This window comes from Gopherus flavomarginatus, chromosome 1 (assembly GCF_025201925.1).
Source record: "Gopherus flavomarginatus isolate rGopFla2 chromosome 1, rGopFla2.mat.asm, whole genome shotgun sequence".
In the NCBI taxonomy this organism is placed as follows: Eukaryota; Metazoa; Chordata; order Testudines; family Testudinidae; genus Gopherus; species Gopherus flavomarginatus.
Window position 1 is genome coordinate 158,139,832 of NC_066617.1, and position 19,265 is coordinate 158,159,096.

At 45.0% G+C, this 19,265-nt stretch overlaps 1 protein-coding gene across 3 annotated transcripts in view; it reads right to left on the reverse strand.

Moving 5' to 3' along the window:
• Positions 1 to 2,173: 2,173 nt before the first annotated feature.
• The window catches only part of GTF2E1 (general transcription factor IIE subunit 1), a 114,430-nt gene continuing 97,338 nt past the window's right edge, over positions 2,174 to 19,265 (reverse strand). For all 3 annotated transcript variants that reach the window (XM_050959409.1, XM_050959401.1, XM_050959420.1), the window contains exons 4-5: positions 10,540 to 10,784; positions 2,174 to 4,471 (exon numbers count right to left, since the gene is read on the reverse strand). In XM_050959409.1, the coding sequence (XP_050815366.1) occupies positions 4,041 to 4,471; positions 10,540 to 10,784 (676 nt within the window). In that variant the 3' untranslated portion in view covers positions 2,174 to 4,040. The remainder of the gene's footprint in view (positions 4,472 to 10,539; positions 10,785 to 19,265) is intronic.

Below are 19,265 nucleotides of genomic sequence, written 5' to 3' on the forward strand. Positions count from 1 at the left end.
CAGTGCCTACCTCATATGGTTCCATCCCAGGAACCTGTTTTATGAAGCATTTTCATCACAGAATAGCTGAGCACTTTGCCTCATAGCTCAAGTTCAGCTGCACCCCTATGCACACTCATTCCCAACTGTAAACTTTCCATTTAATTGATGAAAGCAGCCTGGTTTATGCTTCATCTGTTCCCTGTTACTTCCTGCTCCCCAAAGGGCTTCTTCAGCAGAGAGAAACAAGAGCTAAGCTTTCTGCTTTTCGCCCACTAAGCCTTGTCAAACTTCTCAGCAGCCAGCCAGGGGCGCCAGGGCATCATGAAGTCAAGGCTTTTAGATCTTTAAGGGCAGGGGTAATTCTGTTTTTCTGCTCTTCCTCCAGGCGAACTCCAACTCCCCTGCTGCTCTGCTAGTGCCAGCCTGCTTAATCTGAGTCTGTTTGAAGAAGGCAGCAACAGGGAAAAGAAAAGTTGGAAGGACAGACATATTGTTTCCAGGCAGTTGCTTCTTGGGATCGATGTGAACAATCAAATCAAACCCTCCTCCAGTCTCAAGCTATGGTACATCCCCTCCAGATAGCCAGCCAGCCTGGCAATTAGCCTGTCTGAGGAAGTAAATTCATTTTAAGCAAGGAAGGCTGCACACTTCATTGTGATGGGAGCAGCGCTCTCTCAGTCAGTGATAGCTAGCACCAGCATTTCTTACTGGCTTTGAGGTGTTATATATAGTACAACAGACGACAGAGACACATGGCTGAGACAGATTTCAGTTGCTCAGGTACCAAAGTCCCTGGACTACATAAATAGACTTCTTTTTTCCTTCTCACTGTAGGTAGAGGTGCAATCCTGTTTACTAAGCAGACAAACTGTAGATGATGCTGAAGTCAGGAGCAGAAACCTAGTGCAGTGGAGTTACAAGAGACTGTTATGCAGGCTGGTCTTGTAGCTAAATCACAGGATTTTAATTAGCAGAGGCAGTGTGGTCCAGTTGTTAGATTGGGCCAACATCAGAACTCAGGGGCTCAATTCCTGGCTTCACCATTGATTTGCTTTGTTATTTCCAATCTTGCACTTGGCAGTGCTTCCCTTTCAGCAATTGCCACAGTGACAGTTCTCTGGGATAGTGTGTGCACAGTCCCTCTTTACAGAGTACATTTTAAAAGTGCCATTGGCCTTCACTGCTCCCGTTCAAAGGAACATTTATCACAACAGGACAATAACTGCATTGCTGTCCTTTCACAAGAGTCCTGAACTGGCTGGGATAAACTGGCCAGCAGATCCTGGGAGTCAGCAGCTGTTAGGGGACAGTACACCTGCTCACATACCTACCTCCAGTCTCCCAGCAGAGTGGCATCTCAGTAAATTGCCACTGATGGACCAGAAATGCCAGAAGTGCCCTAAAACATTTGGATGGACTCCTGATGGTAGGTATATTATTAAGTTTGGGAATCTTGTTGAATGACATAATAGAAAGATCATACATGGATAAAGCCCAGTTTTCCACCATAACTATAAGCCACAGTAAAATGTGTTACACACAGCCTATTCCTTTACAATCTCTCATACACCAGTTGCTTGATGTAACAATGGGTAACACTGTTCCTTGCTAAAGCTTTAACAAACCTAAGATCTGATCCTGCAAATACTAAAGCACAGTAGAAACTACTAGTGTTTGCAAGATTGGTTCCACAGTTTCTAGCCAATGGTCCCTTGCATCTACTCCCTTAAAATGTGTTACCTTGTATTCAGCTTCCTGAAATCTGTAAAGCTCCATTCCCTCAGCTGACCACTATTTGGCATGATTTAGCGTCTCTGTGGTTTGACAGCCACACTTATCGTGTCTCATACACATTTCCATGCCATATTAGCCATTTTAAATTGGCAGCAAGACAACTTTAGGACAGCCAGCATTTCAGCAATATTCACTTCCTCAGCAAAGAAGGAAAAAGAATGGGAGTGCTAACCATAAGATCCCTCTGACACAGGAACCAACCATGGCTCCCAACTACAAAAAACACCGTGGAAAACGGTGCAAGGGATTCTGAGATGTGTCCAAGGAAGAACCAGTGATGACACTGAAGGTGGGGTGATGGTTTGAAAGCAGCTGGAAGCCTATTAAACATATCAGAAGCTCTAGAAGAAACAAACAATCCCAGCTGAGCAAGTAATAAACAGATTGAAAAGACAACTTAGGACAGAAGCATCATTTTATTTGTTTATTTTAAAAATGACAAATTTAACACGCTATTTTTAAAAAAGGGTAAAATATCAAGATACTGAAAATAAAACCACAAAAGAGGCATCACAGGGCTAGTCAGTATAAAATACCTTTACAGTTTAAATGCTCGGCAAATCTGTACCATTCGTGTAAATCAAACAGCACTTGATACAGTCTTCAAACACAAAATCCTTTTATCACTTTGTTTTACCATAGCACTGGATAAGAAAACACAAGGATTAAAAAAAAGTAACACTTTTAAATTGAAAGGTAACACTACAAATACGATATTGCTATAGGCACTGGTAAAAATGGTTTTCTTTGACAGATAGTGCAGTGCCATGCTAAATATCAGTATTGAGAACTCTGCATAATTCCTTTTCATATTATACAAACCTTTTGGTGTTAGTGAAATTAAAACTAGCTATGCTGGTTCCCTGGTACTGCCTGGCTGACTGCCCAATCTATTGTGAACTCAGGCTGTAACATCGGGGCTTAGACGGGTTAAGGGACAGGCAATAACAGTATACTGTACTGAAAGTATTCTCTGGGTAGCTCAGAGTACTTTACCAGTTCAGTTTCTTCAGTGGGGTTCATTATACTGAAAATGAGTCAAGACTTTCAAATTTGGGTGCTTCAAGTTACATCTGTCCTTGAGGTGCTGAGCATCCACAGCTTCCATTGAAACCAACAGGCACTATAAGCACGCTCAGCACTTTTGAGAATCAAGTTATTTGTTAGATGCTTATCCTGAAATCTCCTATTTGAAAATTCTGACAGATGGGAGTGGAGGGTGGGGCATGGGGAAGAGGGGAACAGGCAAGGACAGGCCTGTCTTTTCACAGAGGACTGAAGTCCCTGATCACTGAAAACAGGAGACTGAAAACCAGACAGTCTTTCAAATGAGCATCACCCAGAAATCTGTATTCTCCTTTCCAGAGCTCCTCTCCCATTTTGCTCCCCATCAGAAAGCAGCCTATCTACATCTCCGGTTACAACGAACACCATCAGATGTCCACTCCAGGGCTCCTAACTGTGTTGGAAAAGAATCTCAGACATGACTTGGCCAAAATACATGGTTGAATCTAAGCAACATAGTTCAGTCTGAGCAAGCTTGGGCACAGACTCTATTGAGAGGTTTAGCTAGAGACCTGTAAGAAGACTGAGGAGGATAGGGAGCAAGTATAGTATCTGCTCACGTGGTTGTTTAGAAATAAAAATCCCTGTGCACTGCAGTCACCTGCAATGGGTTAATGACAACCTCATTGTGTCTGGTGCTACAGCCCAACCCTGCTCAGGCACCATGTCCACAAGCAACTGCATCTACAGCCTGTCTCAGCATCCAACTCACAGACCCTCAGTGTCACTTAGATTATTACTCTCCTGTTCTGTAACACTGAGGAGCAAGACCTGATCAGACCACAGAGCAGCCAAGTCCTCCGTGAGGAGGGAACTGGACTGCGCCAGAATCTGTCCCCTGACCTTCTATAAAAAGAATAAACCTCAGGCGAAAGGAGGCTGCTGGGCTAAAGCAGCAGCAGGTGAGGGCCCCCCTGAAGTGGAGCTTCACCTTGCAAGCTTTCTCTCCTGATTCAAAAATATCTACATGCTCCACCACCCACCTTTGCTCCCTCCCCTTTTGGTACACCCAGCTAGTTTTAGCCCCCATCGTGTGGGATGCCCAAGATCAGCAGTTCCTTCCGCCAGGGAGCAGATCTAAGCCCCAAGCCCCTGCATGACAGACTATAGGGAAGGGAGAGATGCAGTTCAGTCTTTAGTTTCACTAGGGAATCTCCTGTTAAAATTCACCTTTAAAAGCTGTCGAGGCGGGAAAAGGGTTAATCAAACATATCCTCAAACATACGCTGCCCCATGGCTATATAAAGCTCCTTCTCCTCTGGGGTCATTTGGGCCACCAGCTCAGGCCGCTGGCTCACTTGACTGTAAGAGAACGGACGTCCGGCCACCATGACAGTGGGGTCCTCTGCCACCACTTCAAACTCCTCCTCATCCTCTTCATCCTCGAGCCCATAGAGCGTAGCTGTGGCAGCAGGCAGGCGGGGTGGGGATTCCTCCTCTGATTCACTGGTATCGCTCTCAGAGTCGCTGGCATTGCCGCTGGCTAAGGGAGCGGCCCCCCCCACACCAGCTGCAGAGACAGAGGGGGTTTTCTTCTCATGGATAAGTAGGGCACGCATCACCTCCTCATTATCATCCAGAGTTGCGCGGCCCTCCCCACGTTCCTGAAACGCATCCATATCTTGACTACCTGCAAGAAAGCATAAAGGAATGGCAGGCAAGTCATCATACCGATACATCATGCTGGCCATTAAGGAGGGAGCATGATGTGCTGGTTAGGGCAGCCTGCTACTGGGGGTCAGAACTCCTTAGATCTAGTCCCATCCTGTCACTGACTGTATGGTTTGGAGCAAGCTGTTTCCCTTCTCCACTGCTTCCTCCCTGCCCATCTTAAAGTCGAGAGAGTTATACTTGCCCAGCAGACCTCAGAGCAGTGCGAGGCTTAACACGTGCTAACTGCTGACAGACTATGTGAAAGGTCTATAGCCATAGTGGTTCTCAACCCATGGGGCACAATGGGGGACACTTTGCTTGCAAGAGAATGGCAAGTTGTTCTGTATCAGAGAATGCAGCAAGAACAGGTCAATTCCAACCCTACTATCATCTCTTACTCACCTCTGACCCATAATGCCAGCCTCCATCATCTGAGCGTTCATTTTCAAACAAGCCCCTTTGTGCTATCTCCCAGGCTGCCCCACATGCTTGGAAGCAGCAGCTCCCCATACACATCCACAAAGCTACCTCATTATCCACCTTCAGATCCTCTCTCAAAACTGTCCTTGCTGTGATGCCTACAAAAACCTGACAATAGTTAGGCTGCTAGTGTGCTGAGGCCGCTCCCTACCTACTATGCTGATGACTTGTACTCCCCTCTGTCTGTAGCCATCTGCTGTCTCTTGTCTTATATTTAGGTTGTAAACTCCCTGGGACAGGGATTGCCATGTTGTTCTGTGCTTGTACAGTGCCTAGCACACTAGGCCCTGGTGCCATCATAATATAAATAAAGGTATTTGGAAGAGGATCTTAAGAGAGGTATCAGAAGAGGAAGGCAGCCAAGCAGGAACCTTTGGGACCCCGAAACAAAAATGCAAGTCATTTAAGGAAGTTCAATAATTACCTGGCTTTTGGCTTCACCTTCCCCAGCAGCACCCAGTGTGGTGCATCATTTCCTTATTTCAGGTTGAACCTCTCTAATCTGGCACTCCTTGGTCCAGCATCATCCATGGTTCAACATAGGCACCAGCTCTTTGGGTGCTCCGGGGCTGGAGCACCCATGGGGAAAAATTAGTGGGTGCGGAGTATCCATGGGCATCAAGCTCCCCCCTCTGCCCCTCTTGTGCACTGGTGGCCCCGCGCTTAACAACTCCTTCTCCTCTCTCTCAGAGCTTCTGGAGCGCAATAGCTCATTTGTGGTCTTCAAGCTCCGGGAGGGAGGAGGAGGACCTGGGGTCGGTGGCTGGGAACAGGGGCCAGCACTGGAGACCCTGGGTGGGGGGCCGGCAGCCGGAACCCCGGGTGGCAGTGGGGCCCCTGGATGGGGGTCCCGCTGGGCGCAAAGCCTGGGGGTGCTGCAGCACCCCTCACATCCCTACTTCCCACGCCTCTGGAGACCCGCTGGCATTCTGCATTGAACTCCCATGGTTTGGCAAATTCTCTGGTTCGGCAACAGTTAGGCCCCGAGGGTGCCGGACTAGAGAGGTTCAACTTATACTGTTTCTCCCCACCCCTCTTACATTTAACTCTCAATACGGATGGTCCCAGGAATGTTCTGACTTCTCTCTCCACTTTGGGACACGTACCCAAAGAAGGTTGAGAGCCATTCTTTTAGGAAGGCAAGTGATTTGTCATCAGCAACCAGGCCCTCCCTCTTCTCATTCTGGTTTAGACCCTCAGAGAAGGTTTACTGCGTAAACACTTCACATTTTGCCTCAATATGAAAGATAACCATTTTTGTCCAGACTGTGGGGCCACAGGAAAGCTCACTAGAAAGTAATTTGCAGGCTCTTGAAGCTGGGCTTTCAAATACCAATGCTGTGTGGCTAGAAAGCCAGCTGACCCAGAAAGGATTCAGACAAAGAACAGCAGTTACAAGAAGTCTCAGTGCACGGAAGATGGCTATGGCAGGGCTAGCATCTAGACCTAGAGATATCTGGCAAGCCACTTCCCCAATCGCATCTTTGCACAGACAGTAGTAGTGCGTTAAGGGAGGTGCCATGGCAGGCAGCACAAAGGACCCTGGAATGTATCTGAGTTCCAAAGGCATAGTTACAAACCAATGAGCAAGAAGAGGGGTCCCGTTAGGGGAATGAGGAACAGGTGGGCAGAAACTCCATTTTTGGAGAACAGTATCTCAGGACTGGTCTGTTAGTGAGCGAGCACTATGATCCCAGTACTACTCTGGCAGTACCTCTTTTAACACAGTACACCCTATGGGGCCCATAAACTATACCCATCTTGGCTCCACGGAAACATTTTGATCACTAAGTAGAGAAAAGCAGAGGCAGTTTTCCTTTGAGAGGTTTTTAAAATAATAAATATCAATGTTTAGCTTCTGGCCTTTAATTTACATAAAATATAAACACAGAAACAAGGAGGAGTGTCTTGGAACCTTAAAATTGCACCTCTCGTGCAGGAAGAGAAAGTTTATTACAGGAACTTGGTATTATCAATAAAATTAATCCTGCATCGGAGGTGGAATCTTAAAGCCCCTTGACTGCATATGCAACGCAACATGCAAAGGGTGTATGAAAGGGCTGCTATTTTTCAAGCCAATTTCCAATTTGTAGCCTGGGCTCTCTTTCAGTCTGGGACTTGCTCCCTAGCTTTACTTCACTTGTAGGGGATTATAGTGCCCCAGGTGAAAGATGGACAAGACAGACAGACACATGCATGCATTGCAGTAGTGTCTTCTGTGTTGGGAAAGGGCTGCATTTTTGTTAAGTAATATTTGCTGTACAACCACTGGAAGAATATGCTAGTGTTTAAGTACGCAGGGTGTCTACAGTTCAAGAATTCGAGAACAGAATTCTATTAAGAAGAAGTCTTTCTGTGCTTTTCTGCGTAAAGCTCTTATCAGATTCTTGTGTTTGCTGAGAGCACTGTGAGTCCACCCAACACTAATAAACCTGCAGGCAGACTGAAAAAATGCAGAAGAATGGATTTTAAGAGCCTTATGTAAAAATAAGGGATAAAAACTAGGACAGATTCCCCATGGCAAACTTTTTCTACTGCACCGAAAGACTCTGCATGTGAATGATCACTTGAGTTGAGCTGACTGGATTCCACCCTCACACATTAATGCCACTTGCTCTCCCTTTCCTGAAGAGATGGAGCCTTGACCTTTAGTCCAGTTTCATCTATCCAGGTTCCAATACCATGACCAGCACCATAACTCCCAATTGTCCTATAAGTTGCCTTAAAAATGAAACAGAAGGGGGTGTTTCATCTTTCCCCATAGGGAGGAGCAAACTGATGAAGTTTTTGGTCATTCCCAGGAGCTAAGGCTAGGTTGGAACTCAGTCCCACAAGAGAGGGAAGTCCTGTCTTCTCCACTGATGCATCCTTCAAATGTATGACTGTTCCTTGGTTTTATGGAATGCTGCTGTCAAAAGGTGGTTCATTGTCATGATAAGAGGGGGTGGGTCTCAGGAATTTAAGGCCAGCCTCATGGTGGGCTTTGAGTATCGAGACCAGCCGTTCTCAGACTGTGGGTTGGGACCCCAAAGTGGGTCGTGACCCCATTTTAATGGGGTCACCAGGGCTGGCTTAGACTTGCTGGAGCCCAGGTCAAAAGCCTGAGCCTCACCACCCAGGGCCAAAGTCCAAGTCCAAGCCTCAGCCCCACCAGCCAGGGTCGAAGCCAAAGCCTGAGGGCTTTGGGTTTGGCCCCTGCTGAGGCAGATGAGCTTGGGCAGGCTCAGGCTTCAGTGCCCCCCTTCTGGAGTCATGTAGTAATTTTTGTTGTCAGAAGGGGGATGCAGTGCAACAAAGCTTGAGAACCCCTGAACTAGTCTATTCAGTGTGGAGCTAGGGCAAAGATCAGAGCACTAGAGAAATGTGTTCAAGGTGAGCTGCTGCATCCTGTACCAGAGGAAAATTTTCTGGGATGTGTGGTTTCATTCCAATGTATAATGAATTACATTAATGAAGCCACAAGGTCACAAGTCTCACTGGGGAGACAAGGGGGGAAAAGGGGGGGGCGACGGATGGATGACAATCTTCTAGGCAGCTGAAAATGGATTAAGGTTTTTTTTTTTTTTGTTTTTTTTTTGCAATCAACACCACTGAGGAGTGCAGGTAGAGCACGTACATTCTTCAGAGTTGGGGTTGACAGGCTTTGTTACTAGGAGTCCCAGATGTTCCTGGTACATTTTTGCCTGGTATGAAAGACAGACGTCAGATTCACAGGTGGTGGCCCTGATTGCTGTTCGTGTTCCCAAGACTTGGCAAACAGGCAAAATTCTTGGAAGGAGGGGATTGTGTCTGCAGTTTCATGCTCAGCTTAATGTTTCTAGTATCCTAAGAAGTCATTCTAGAGACAAGAGATCTTCTTTGTGAAAAAACACAATAGGCCCTCTCAGTGAGAAGTGATGTACTCTAGGAGGTTAACCAGCAGTAGCCCAAGTTTACTGAATGATTTACAGCCCAGAAGGGTTCTGTGAATCATGACCTTATGAAACTTCTTTGTGCTGGACTTTAGCATCTAACGTTTTCTGCCGATGCCCAAGTTTCTTCCTTCCTTCTTTTTCTGTCACACGTCATTCAAGAACCATGGAAATCTGTGTGGGTGGTTTGTGGTGGCAGAAGGCACTCTGGTGCCAGACTGTGGATAGCAACATTCAGGGTATGGTTTTAGTTAATACGCTTTGTATAGGGTAAACAAAGTAATGTACCAGAGAATAAAAGGGAGCGCACCCTACCAGCCATCAGTTAATAAGGCAGAAATGCACTCCCTGACCATAATCACCTCAAGCTCTGGTTTTGTCAGCTATCTGCCTGAACAGGGTTAGTCCACCATCCACACCTCCATTCCCCTAAAAAATCTCCTGCTGTTCTGTTCCATTCCTGGGGGTTTCTTCGCAGGAAAAGGAAGATTTTAGTGTTTTGGATTTAATTAAAACAGAAGCATCAGAGAGATTCAATGCCTCACTTTTTACCACGTCCTATATGTCAGAAACTAGCACATTGCAGTAAGATTCCAGTAGCTCTATACAGGCAGAACTAGAACGAGATTCTCTTCAGAAATTTTTTTTTTCAAGTCTCTGCTGATAGCCACTCTCACTGCATTTTGTCCTTCTTTGTGCTGGGTTTGTTGTTTCTGAAAATAAACACTTTGCTTTTTGGATCTTGGTTACATTTCGCCATCTTCTGAGACGCTGCCTGTTTCATTTGGTGTTGCTCACAAAGCTCAAATGGTTTTATATTTCAGTTGAATCACCCTGTTAAAAATCTAAACTGGTCTCCATTTATTACTTTTTTGTTTTGGGCTTTGAATAAGCTTTTCAAAGCAGGGACTGTCTGCTACTCTGTATGCACAATGCCCAGCACGATGGGCCCACCATCTTGACTGTGGCCTTTTGGGGATATGACAGACAATAATAAAAGCAAAAACTAAGGAAAAAGACTGTTGATGGCTGATAGTCATAGGAGGAAGCAATAATGAGCAACCCAGTATGGTAACTGATTCTCCTAATGTACTCATACCTCCTCTTCCCCACACTCTCAAGATGCGGTTCTGATACACTGTTCTCTGCATACAATAGTTGTCTTGAAAATCAACAGAGAACTGATTACAGAAAGGGAGAGTGGAGATGTGAACATGGCATATCCACTAGTAACCGATTTGGTGAGTCTTATGCTCAGCACACATACAATTTGAGTTTCATTTTCCATCCATGCTCAGTTGGTAACAAGCTTTCCTGAAGAAGCTGAAAAATCTTTCATCCAAAACCAAATAAGTCATAATGAGCTAGAACATCTGCCTTTGACGCTCCCGGAAAAGATAACAAACAATTAACATTTTAGTAACACAATCACACCACTGTGGGCAATTCAGCTTTACTGACATGAGTTTCAGTGTTGTGCCTAGTAAGTCTTGTTCTCTTACACTTGCCCGGTTTTGCATGGCAGATGAAAGATATAACAGCATATCAGGTTAGTGCTAAGATGCCGGGAGCAGCAGCTATACATAGAAAGGGCAAAAATGTTCTCCCCACTCTAAGAATTATGCAGCACTTCTCCCCTTTTAGCTTTTCTTACCTTCTTTGATCTCATCCGGGTCATAAGCCCCCTGCACTGTGCTTTCCCGTAGCCAAATTGGCCTCTCTCTGGTTGGTTTCCCTTCATTTGTTGACCGATTAAGATCCTCCTGGTCTTCCATGCTGATGACGACATTCTGGGTGTACAAGTCCTCGTATGACGGCCCTTTTGTAGTCCATGCTTCCCGATGGTATCCACCTGCTAGGCCAGCTGCCCCTGCAGCAGCAGCAGCAGCACGTTCTTTGCTATGTAGAAGTCAAAGGGATAAAAAAAAGATACCACTCAGAATTAGTCTTTTCCTGTATAACAGACGTTTCTTGTTGTGATTTTCAAAAGAGCCCAGGGAATTTAGCCACATGTCTCCTGTTAAGAGGAGAATCTCCTTGGAGAATCTCAACCCCCATTTCTTAACCGTTTTGCCAAGAATTTCTAGACCAACTCTTTGATTGAGGAATGTAGGGATCAAAATACTAGACAATCTCAACTACACACTGTGATATGCAGGACAGATACTAGAAGGCATGGAGGTTGTTAAGCTCTATGAACATAATTATGTAGGAACAACAGCCAACCTGTCTATATATCTGAATATTCTGAAATGAAAGTTACATTGATACACAACATGGCCCTTACCAGTAGCTAGCTGGAAAAGTATTTATTTGCTGTTACACCACAGTCTTGTATTAAATAAATTAAAACACCAAGGTTTAACCAAGTGGGTTGACCGGATTGGAGTCTCATAATGCTCAGATATGGGGATTCTTATTCATAGTGCTTACGAGCGATTATACAAGTTCATGTCGGAAAACTAAGTTGAAATCTCAGCTCTGATCACAAGTGATAGAACTTCACCAGGTAGTTCTTGTAAGTTCACTATGGCCTGAGTTATACAGGAGGTTAGATTAGATTATTTTAGTCAGAGGCTTGGGGGAAGGGAGAAAGGCTTCACAGGTCAGCAATAGAGTGGGGGCAATCACTGAGATTTGGTGGAGGCTCTTGTTCTAACCCTGAGTAATGTGGGGGAGGGGGAGGGCGGGGGCTGAAAGTCAGCATTGATGGTTACTGGGCAGAACTGGGTGAATTTCCAGGGCTGGAATAGCAAGGGGCTGCTCATCAGAATTTAGCACCAGCTTATTTTTTCAGTTGATCCATAGCCAAATCATTGTCATCCAGGTTCTTATCTGGGCCAGGAAAATGCATTACTTGGATCTGAATAAAGAGAACATAGATCTGAATGTCCTCTGCCACTGATGGCAATGAGCCCAAATTACCTTTGCTATCTGGTCTTATGCTCTTACGTGCATAGTTAGCAGGAAAGGCCACAGAAAGAATCTTCTCATTTTCCACTTGAGGGAAATCCAGGGTGAATGAACTACTAGGCTAATGTCGCTCAAAGGAATCAACAGATTCAATGGAGAATGCACCCATCCACCCTTAGTAGATCTTGCAAACATTTTGAACACTTTATATAGTAAATGATATCAAAGGCTGCTGACAGATAATAAATATGCACGGACACCTTCCTCCCTTTGTATAGGACATGATCAACCAAGCATGCTAATGCTGTCTCTGTACCATCCCCGGGGTTGAATCTATACTGCTAGAAGATCCAGGTGAACCTCGAGGTGTTCTGCCATGATCATCTCAATAAGGTTCCCCAAAGAGGGAAAGTTTGAGAGAGGGTGGTAATTGGGGAGGTAACTGATATCAAATGTTTGTTTATTAAGCAAGTGTTTACCCACTGCTTGTTATCCTAATCCTATTCTATTCTATTTTGATGTTTAAAGGTTGGTCTTGGGAAATTACGTACACATGCCATCATTTTACTTGCTTCGGTAGAAAATAATTGTGCATTCAAATCTCTGCCAGGAGCAAGAAATATTTAACCTTTCAACAGTTCCAGGAACTACTAACCATATACACACAATATTTTTTGTATGTTTACATCTTATACAACATACACACATTCACAGAATTCAGGGAAGCCCGGTGGGGGGCAAGTGGGGCAATTTGCCCCAGGCCCCACAGGGGCCCCCACGAGAGTTTTTCGGAGCCCCTGGAGCGCGGTTCTTCACTCGCTCTGGGGGCCCCGGAAAACTCTCGTGGCGCCCGGGCCCCTGGAGCTTCTTCCGCTCCGGGTCTTCGGTGGCGGGAGGTCCTTCCACCCCGGGACAGCTGCAGCGGCACAGCAGCCAGCAAAAAGAGCTGTAAACAGGGGAGTTTCAGAGGGAGTTTACAGGGGGAGGCTGTGGGGGAGACTAAGAGACCTAGGCAGAGGAACTGACAGGCTAGTTAAGGGAGTGGGTGGTGGTTTGCCAGTGTACTGGTGCCTGTTGGGGGTTTGTTTTGTTTTTGTGTTTCTTGGACTACCAGGTTTTAGGTGGGAAGGCTATGACCGATACAGAGGCAGCAGTGAAAGACATAATGAGGATGACTGGATGTGGAAGCTGTAGCATGTACATGATCCTGGAGGGGGTACCTGAAAAGAGTTATGTCTGCATGAAGTGCCGCCTGACAGAACTGATGGCAGAAATGATCTGAGGACTGGAGATGCAAGTGGAAACTCTGGTCGAGTTTAGAAACGGGTTCGAGCAGATGATGGAGCAAAGACATGAGGCGGCTGAAGGGATAAGCTCAGACTTGCAGATGGAAGCAAGACCAAAGATTTCTGAGGAGAGACTGCTGGGTGAGCAAAGTGGACGGTGGAAGCATGTGACTAAGAGAACCAGGCAGAGGAAAAGACGGGCCAGTGAAGGAGAAATAGAACTCAGGAACAGGTTTGCAGAGTTCGAAAATGAAGAAGGGGCACAGCAGGTGGTCGCTGAAGGAGAGAGGGCAAGGAAAAAGAGAAGAGCTGCTAGTCCTACAGGAAGAGGGGAGGAGTCAATGGAGGCAACACCAAATATGAGCCCCAGGAGGATTGCAAGGGTGAACAGGAATCGAGAGGACTTGCAGCCAGTGGGTGCAGGGGATAGACTGGAGAATCACATTTTCACCAGGAAAAGGCAGGTCTACGTGATTGGGGACTCCTTACTGAGAAGAATAGACAGGCCTGCAACTAGAGCTGATCCAGAGAACAGAAGGGTATGCTGTCTGCCGGGTGCTAAGATACGGGATGTGGACCTGAGGCTGAAAAGGATCCTAATGGGAGCGGGAAAGAATCCATTGATTGTCCTTCATGTGGGAACGAATGATACGGCTAGATTCTCGCTGGAACGTATCAAAGGAGACTATGCCAGACTGGGGAAGACGCTTAAGGAAATCAAGGCTCAGGTGATCTTCAGTGGGATTCTGCCGGTTCCTAGAGAAGGGCAACAAAGGTGTGACAAGATTAGGGTGATCAACAGATGGCTCAGGCAGTGGTGCTATGAGGAGGGCTTTGTGATGTACGGCCACTGGGAAGCACTTATGGACAGAAGACTGTTCTCTCGGGATGGACTTCACCTGAATAAGGAGGGAAAGAGACTTCTAGGATGGAGGCTCGCACAACTGATTAAGAGAGCTTTAAACTAGGAATTTGTGAGAGTTGGTTGGGAGATGTCCAGGTGATCTCCAAGCCGGAATTTAACATTGAGAGGGAAGAAAACAAAGTAAGAGGGGATACAGCCGTGGACAGAAGAATTGACATGAGGAGGAAGGTTAGTGTAGATACCAGTCTAACAGGTGATGCTCGTGGTAGAATGTCTGTGTCTAACCGGGTAAAGAATGTCACTGAAGCCAAACGGCAAAAATTAAGATGTCTGTACACTAATGCGAGGAGCCCAGGTAACAAAATGGAGGAACTAGAGCTACTGGTGCAGGAAGTGAAACCGGATATTATAGGGATAACAGAAACATGGTGGAATAGTAGTCATGACTGGAGTACAGGTATTGAAGGCTATGTGCTGTTTAGAAAAGACAGAAATAAAGGCAAAGGTGGTGGAGTAGCATTGTATATCAATGATGAGGTTAACTGTAAATAAATAAGAAGTGATGGAATGGATAAGACAGAGTCTATCTGGGCAAAAATCACACTGGGAAAGAACGCTACTAGAGCCTCCTCTGAGATAGTGCTTGGGGTGTGCCACAGACCGCCGGGATCTGACTTTGATATGGATAGACACCTCTTCAATGTTTTTAATGAAGTAAACACTAATGGGAATTGTGTGATCATGGGAGATTTTAACTTCCCAGATATAGACTGGAGGACAAGTGCTAGTAAGAATAATAGGGCTCAGATTTTTCTGGATGTGATAGCTGATGGATTTCTTCACCAAGTAGTTGAAGAACTAACAAGAGGGGATGCCATTTTAGATTTGGTTTTGGTGAGTAGTGAGAACCTCATAGAAGAAATGGTTGTAGGGGACAACCTTGGTTCGAGCGATCATGAGCTAATTCAGTTCAAACTAGATGGAAGGATAAACAAAAATAGATCTGGGACTAGGGTTTTTTATTTCAAAAGGGCTAACTTTAAAGAATTAAGGAAATTAGTTAGGGAAGTGGATTGGACTGAAGAACTTGTGGATCTAAATGCGGAGGAGGCCTGGAATTACTTCAAGTCAAAGCTGCAGAAACTATCAGAAGCCTGCATCCCAAGAAAGGGGAAAAAAAACAGAGGCAGGAGTTGTAGACCAAACTGGATGAGCAAGCATCTCAGCGAGGTGATTAAGAAAGAGCAGAAAGCTTACAAGGAGTGGAAGATGAGTGGGATTAGCAAGGAAAGCTACCTTAGTGAGGTCAGAACATGTAGGGATAAAGTGAAAAAGGCTAAAAGCCATGTAGAGTTGGATCTTGCAAAGGGAATTAAAACCAATAGTAAAAGGTTCTACAGCCATATAAATAAGAAGAAAACAAAGAAAGAAGTGGGACCGCTAAACACTGAGGATGGAATGGAGGTTGAGGATAATCTAGGCATGGCCCAATATCTAAATAAATACTTTGCCTCAGTCTTTAATAAGGCTAATGAGGAGCTTAGGGAGAATGGAAGGATGACAAATGGGAATGAGGATATGGAGGTGGATATTACCACATCTGAGGTAGAAGCCAAACTTGAACAGCTTAATGGGACAAAATCAGAGGGCCCAGATAATCTTCATCCAAGAATATTAAAAGAACTGGCACATGAAATTGCAAGCCCATTAGCAAGAATTTTTAATGAATCGGTAAACTCAGGGATTGTACTGTATGACTGGAGAATTGCTAACATAGTTCCTATCTTTAAGAAAGGGAAAAAAAGTGATCCGAGTAAGCATAGGCCTGTTAGTTTGACATCTGTAGTATGTAAGGTCTTGGAAAAATTTTTGAAGGAGAAAGTAGTTAAGGACATTGAGGTCAATGGTAATTGGGACAAATTACAACATGGTTTTACGAAAGGTAGATCGTGCCAAGCAAACCTGATCTCCTTCTTTGAGAAGGTGACAGATTATTTAGACAAAGGAAATGCAGTAGATCTAATTTATCTCGATTTCAGTAAGGCATTTGACACGGTTCCACATGGGGAATTATTAGTTAAACTGGAAAAGATGGGGATGAATATGAAAATTGAAAGGTGGATAAGGAACTGGTTAAAGGGGAGACTACAACGGGTCGTACTGAAGGGTGAACTGTCAGGCTGGAAGGAGGTTACTAGTGGAGTCCTCAAGGATCAGTTTTGGGACCAATCTTATTTAACCTTTTTATTACTGACCTTGGCACAAAAAGCAGGAATGTGCTAATAAAGTTTGCGGATGGCACAAAGCTGGGAGGTATTGCTAACACAGAGAAGGACTGGGATATCATACAGGAAGATCTGGATAACCTTGTAAACTGGAGTAATAGTAATAGGATGAAATTTAACAGTGAAAAGTGCAAGGTCATGCATTTAGGGATTAATAATAAGAATTTGAGTTACAAATTGGGGACACATCAGTTGGAAGCAACAGAGGAGGAGAAGGACCTTGGAGTATTGGTTGATCACAGGATGACTATGAGCCGCCAATGTGATATATCCGTTAAAAAAGCTAATGCAGTTTTAGGATCCATCACGCGAGGTATTTCCAGCAAAGATAAGGAGGTGTTAGTACCGTTATATAAAGCACTGGTGAGACCTCATCTGGAATACTGTGCGCAGTTCTGGCCTCCAGTGTTTAAGAAGGATGAATTCAAACTGGAACAGGTTTAGAGACGGGCTACTAGGATGATCCGAGGAATGGAAAACCTGTCTTATGAAAGGAGACTCAAAGAGCTTGGCTTGTTTAGCCTAACCAAAAGAAGGTTGAGGGGGGATATGCTTGCTGTTTATAAATATATCAGAGGGATTAATATTAGGGAGGGAGAGGAATTATTTAAGCTTAGTACTAATGTAGACACAAGAACAAATGGATATAAACTGGACACTAGGAAGTTTAGACTTGAAATTAGACAAAGGTTTCTAACCATTAGAAGAGTGAAGTTCTGGAACAGCCTTCCAAGGGGAGTAGTGGGGGCAAAAGACATATCTGGCTTTAAGACTAAGCTTGATAAGTTTATGGAAGGGATGGTATGATGGGATAGCTTAATTTTGGCAACTGATCTTTGATTATCAGCAGGTAAGTATGCCCAGTGGTCTGTGATGGGATGGGATCTGAGTTACTGCAGAGAATTCTTTTCTGAGTGCTGGCTGGTGAGTCTTGCCCACATGCTACGGGTTTAGCTGATTGCCATATTTGGGGTCGGGAAGGAATTTTCCTCCGGGGCAGATTGGCAGAAGCCCTGGAGGTTTTTCGCCTTCCTCTGCAGCATGGGGCATGGGTCACTTGCTGGTGGATTCTCTGCAGCTTGAGGTCTTCAAATCACAATTTGAAGACTTCAATAACTCAGACATAGGTTAGAGGTTTGTTATAGAAGTGAATGGGTAGGGTTCTGTGGCCTGCTTTGTGCAGGAGGTCAGACTAGATGATCGTATTGGTCCCTTCTGACCCTAAAGTCTATGAGTCTATGTGACCCGCTGCTGAATTACTGCCGAAGCGAGACCCGCCGCCGAAGTGCCAGGTCTTCGGTGGTAATTTGGCAGCAGGGGGGCCCCGCCGCAGGTCTTCGGGGCACTTCAGCAGCGCGTCCTGGAGCAGAAGGACCCCCCGCCGCTGAATTACCACCGAAGTGGGGGCACCTTGCCCCAGAAGACCCTAGGCCCCCTGAATCCTCTGGGCAGCCCTGACAGAATCAATGACTTGTGTTTCTTTCCTATAGTTAGCCTGATCAGGAAAAAAACTTGAATTTCTGAGCAAGCGCGAGAGACTATTTTATGCATGCAGATCATGTATGCAACCACACAGAGATTTTTTCTCTATTTGAATTATTTCAAATACTAGTACTTTTCAGTTTTGAAAGAAAGGCATGTGTTCTGTGAAAAGCACCATTCTCCTTCCCCCACAATAAAAATCAGCAACCGTAGAGCTTCCCTGACAATTTTATGTAATCCACTTTCCTACAGTGCAAAAAAGCTACCCTCACCAGGACTGCAGCAGTGACATTTAAGTATTCAGCAGGGTCAGGGATTGCCTTGTCAATTCAAAGCCTCCTTTTCCCTGTGAAGTTCCATTTAGTTGTGATATACTTATCCAATGATGTCAAGGACAATTTTTTAAAGTCACAATTCTTAAATAAAAGATACCTATCCCTGTAAACTAGATTAAACCATCTCCTGCAATGTGATTAATTTACAGCGAGTAATGAGTGATTTAACTCCTTGGTACGCCCCACGATAACTAAAGCAAAGAGGGTTTATGTCTACAATTTTACCCCTGTTAAGTAAATGGCTCCATTTTCTTCTTTGTTTGTACAACAGTATCATCAATTATGCTGTTAGCAGCAACAATGCAGCCCCTTGAGACCATGGGACTGGGGATTTACCTGCTGCTATAAAGAGGCAGTGCCTTTTTGTTCAGTGTCCCTGCTATGGAGAAGTGAATTAAACACCACTGAACAGAGACAGAGGACTAGATGCTCAGCTGCACCAGGGCAGCGCTTGGAACAGAGTTGAAGAGAGAGCGCAACTCCTGTAACAAACTTTCCATCTCCCTTGATTCTAGGGCTGTTTTGTCCCCTAGCTCATGCTAGGGATGCCCTGAACTTGCCTGGCTTCAACAGCTCAGCTGGAGACCAGGGATTAGGCAGTAGTGTAGCTGGCTACATTGCCTCTACGCTGTTGGTGGGTCACCTTACATGGAAAGACCCCCAGCATAACTGATTAAACTGGATTTAAGGTTGCACAAAGCATCTTTAGCAGGGCTAGGATATGGCTAAAAGAAACCAATAAGCAGACCTCAGATTATATGTATTTAAATCAAACACAAGTTTTGCATCTCAACTCTTTGTAGAAACTGAAGACAAGACAAGCATAGAAAAACTGAGGCGCTAGAGTCCAACAGATGTGTATGGTAATTTAAGTACATATCTGCGATTTGCATTAATGAAAATTAGGTAACGCTCTCATGCTGTTGGGGAGGGATAGCTCAGTGGTTTGAGCATTGGCCTGCTAAACTCAGGCTTGTGAGTTCAATCCTTGAGAGGGCCACTTAGGGATCTGGGGCAAAAATCAGTACTTGGTCCTGCTAGTGAAGGCAGGGGGCTGGACTCGATGACCTTTCAGGGTCCCTTCCAGTTCTATGAGATAGGTATATCTCCATATATTTTTATTATTTATTTTTTTTAACAGCTTCCACTAAAAGGTATATGGACTCATGGCCTTCGGTAGTGTAATTGCAAAAAGTAGGTCATTCAGGAAATCT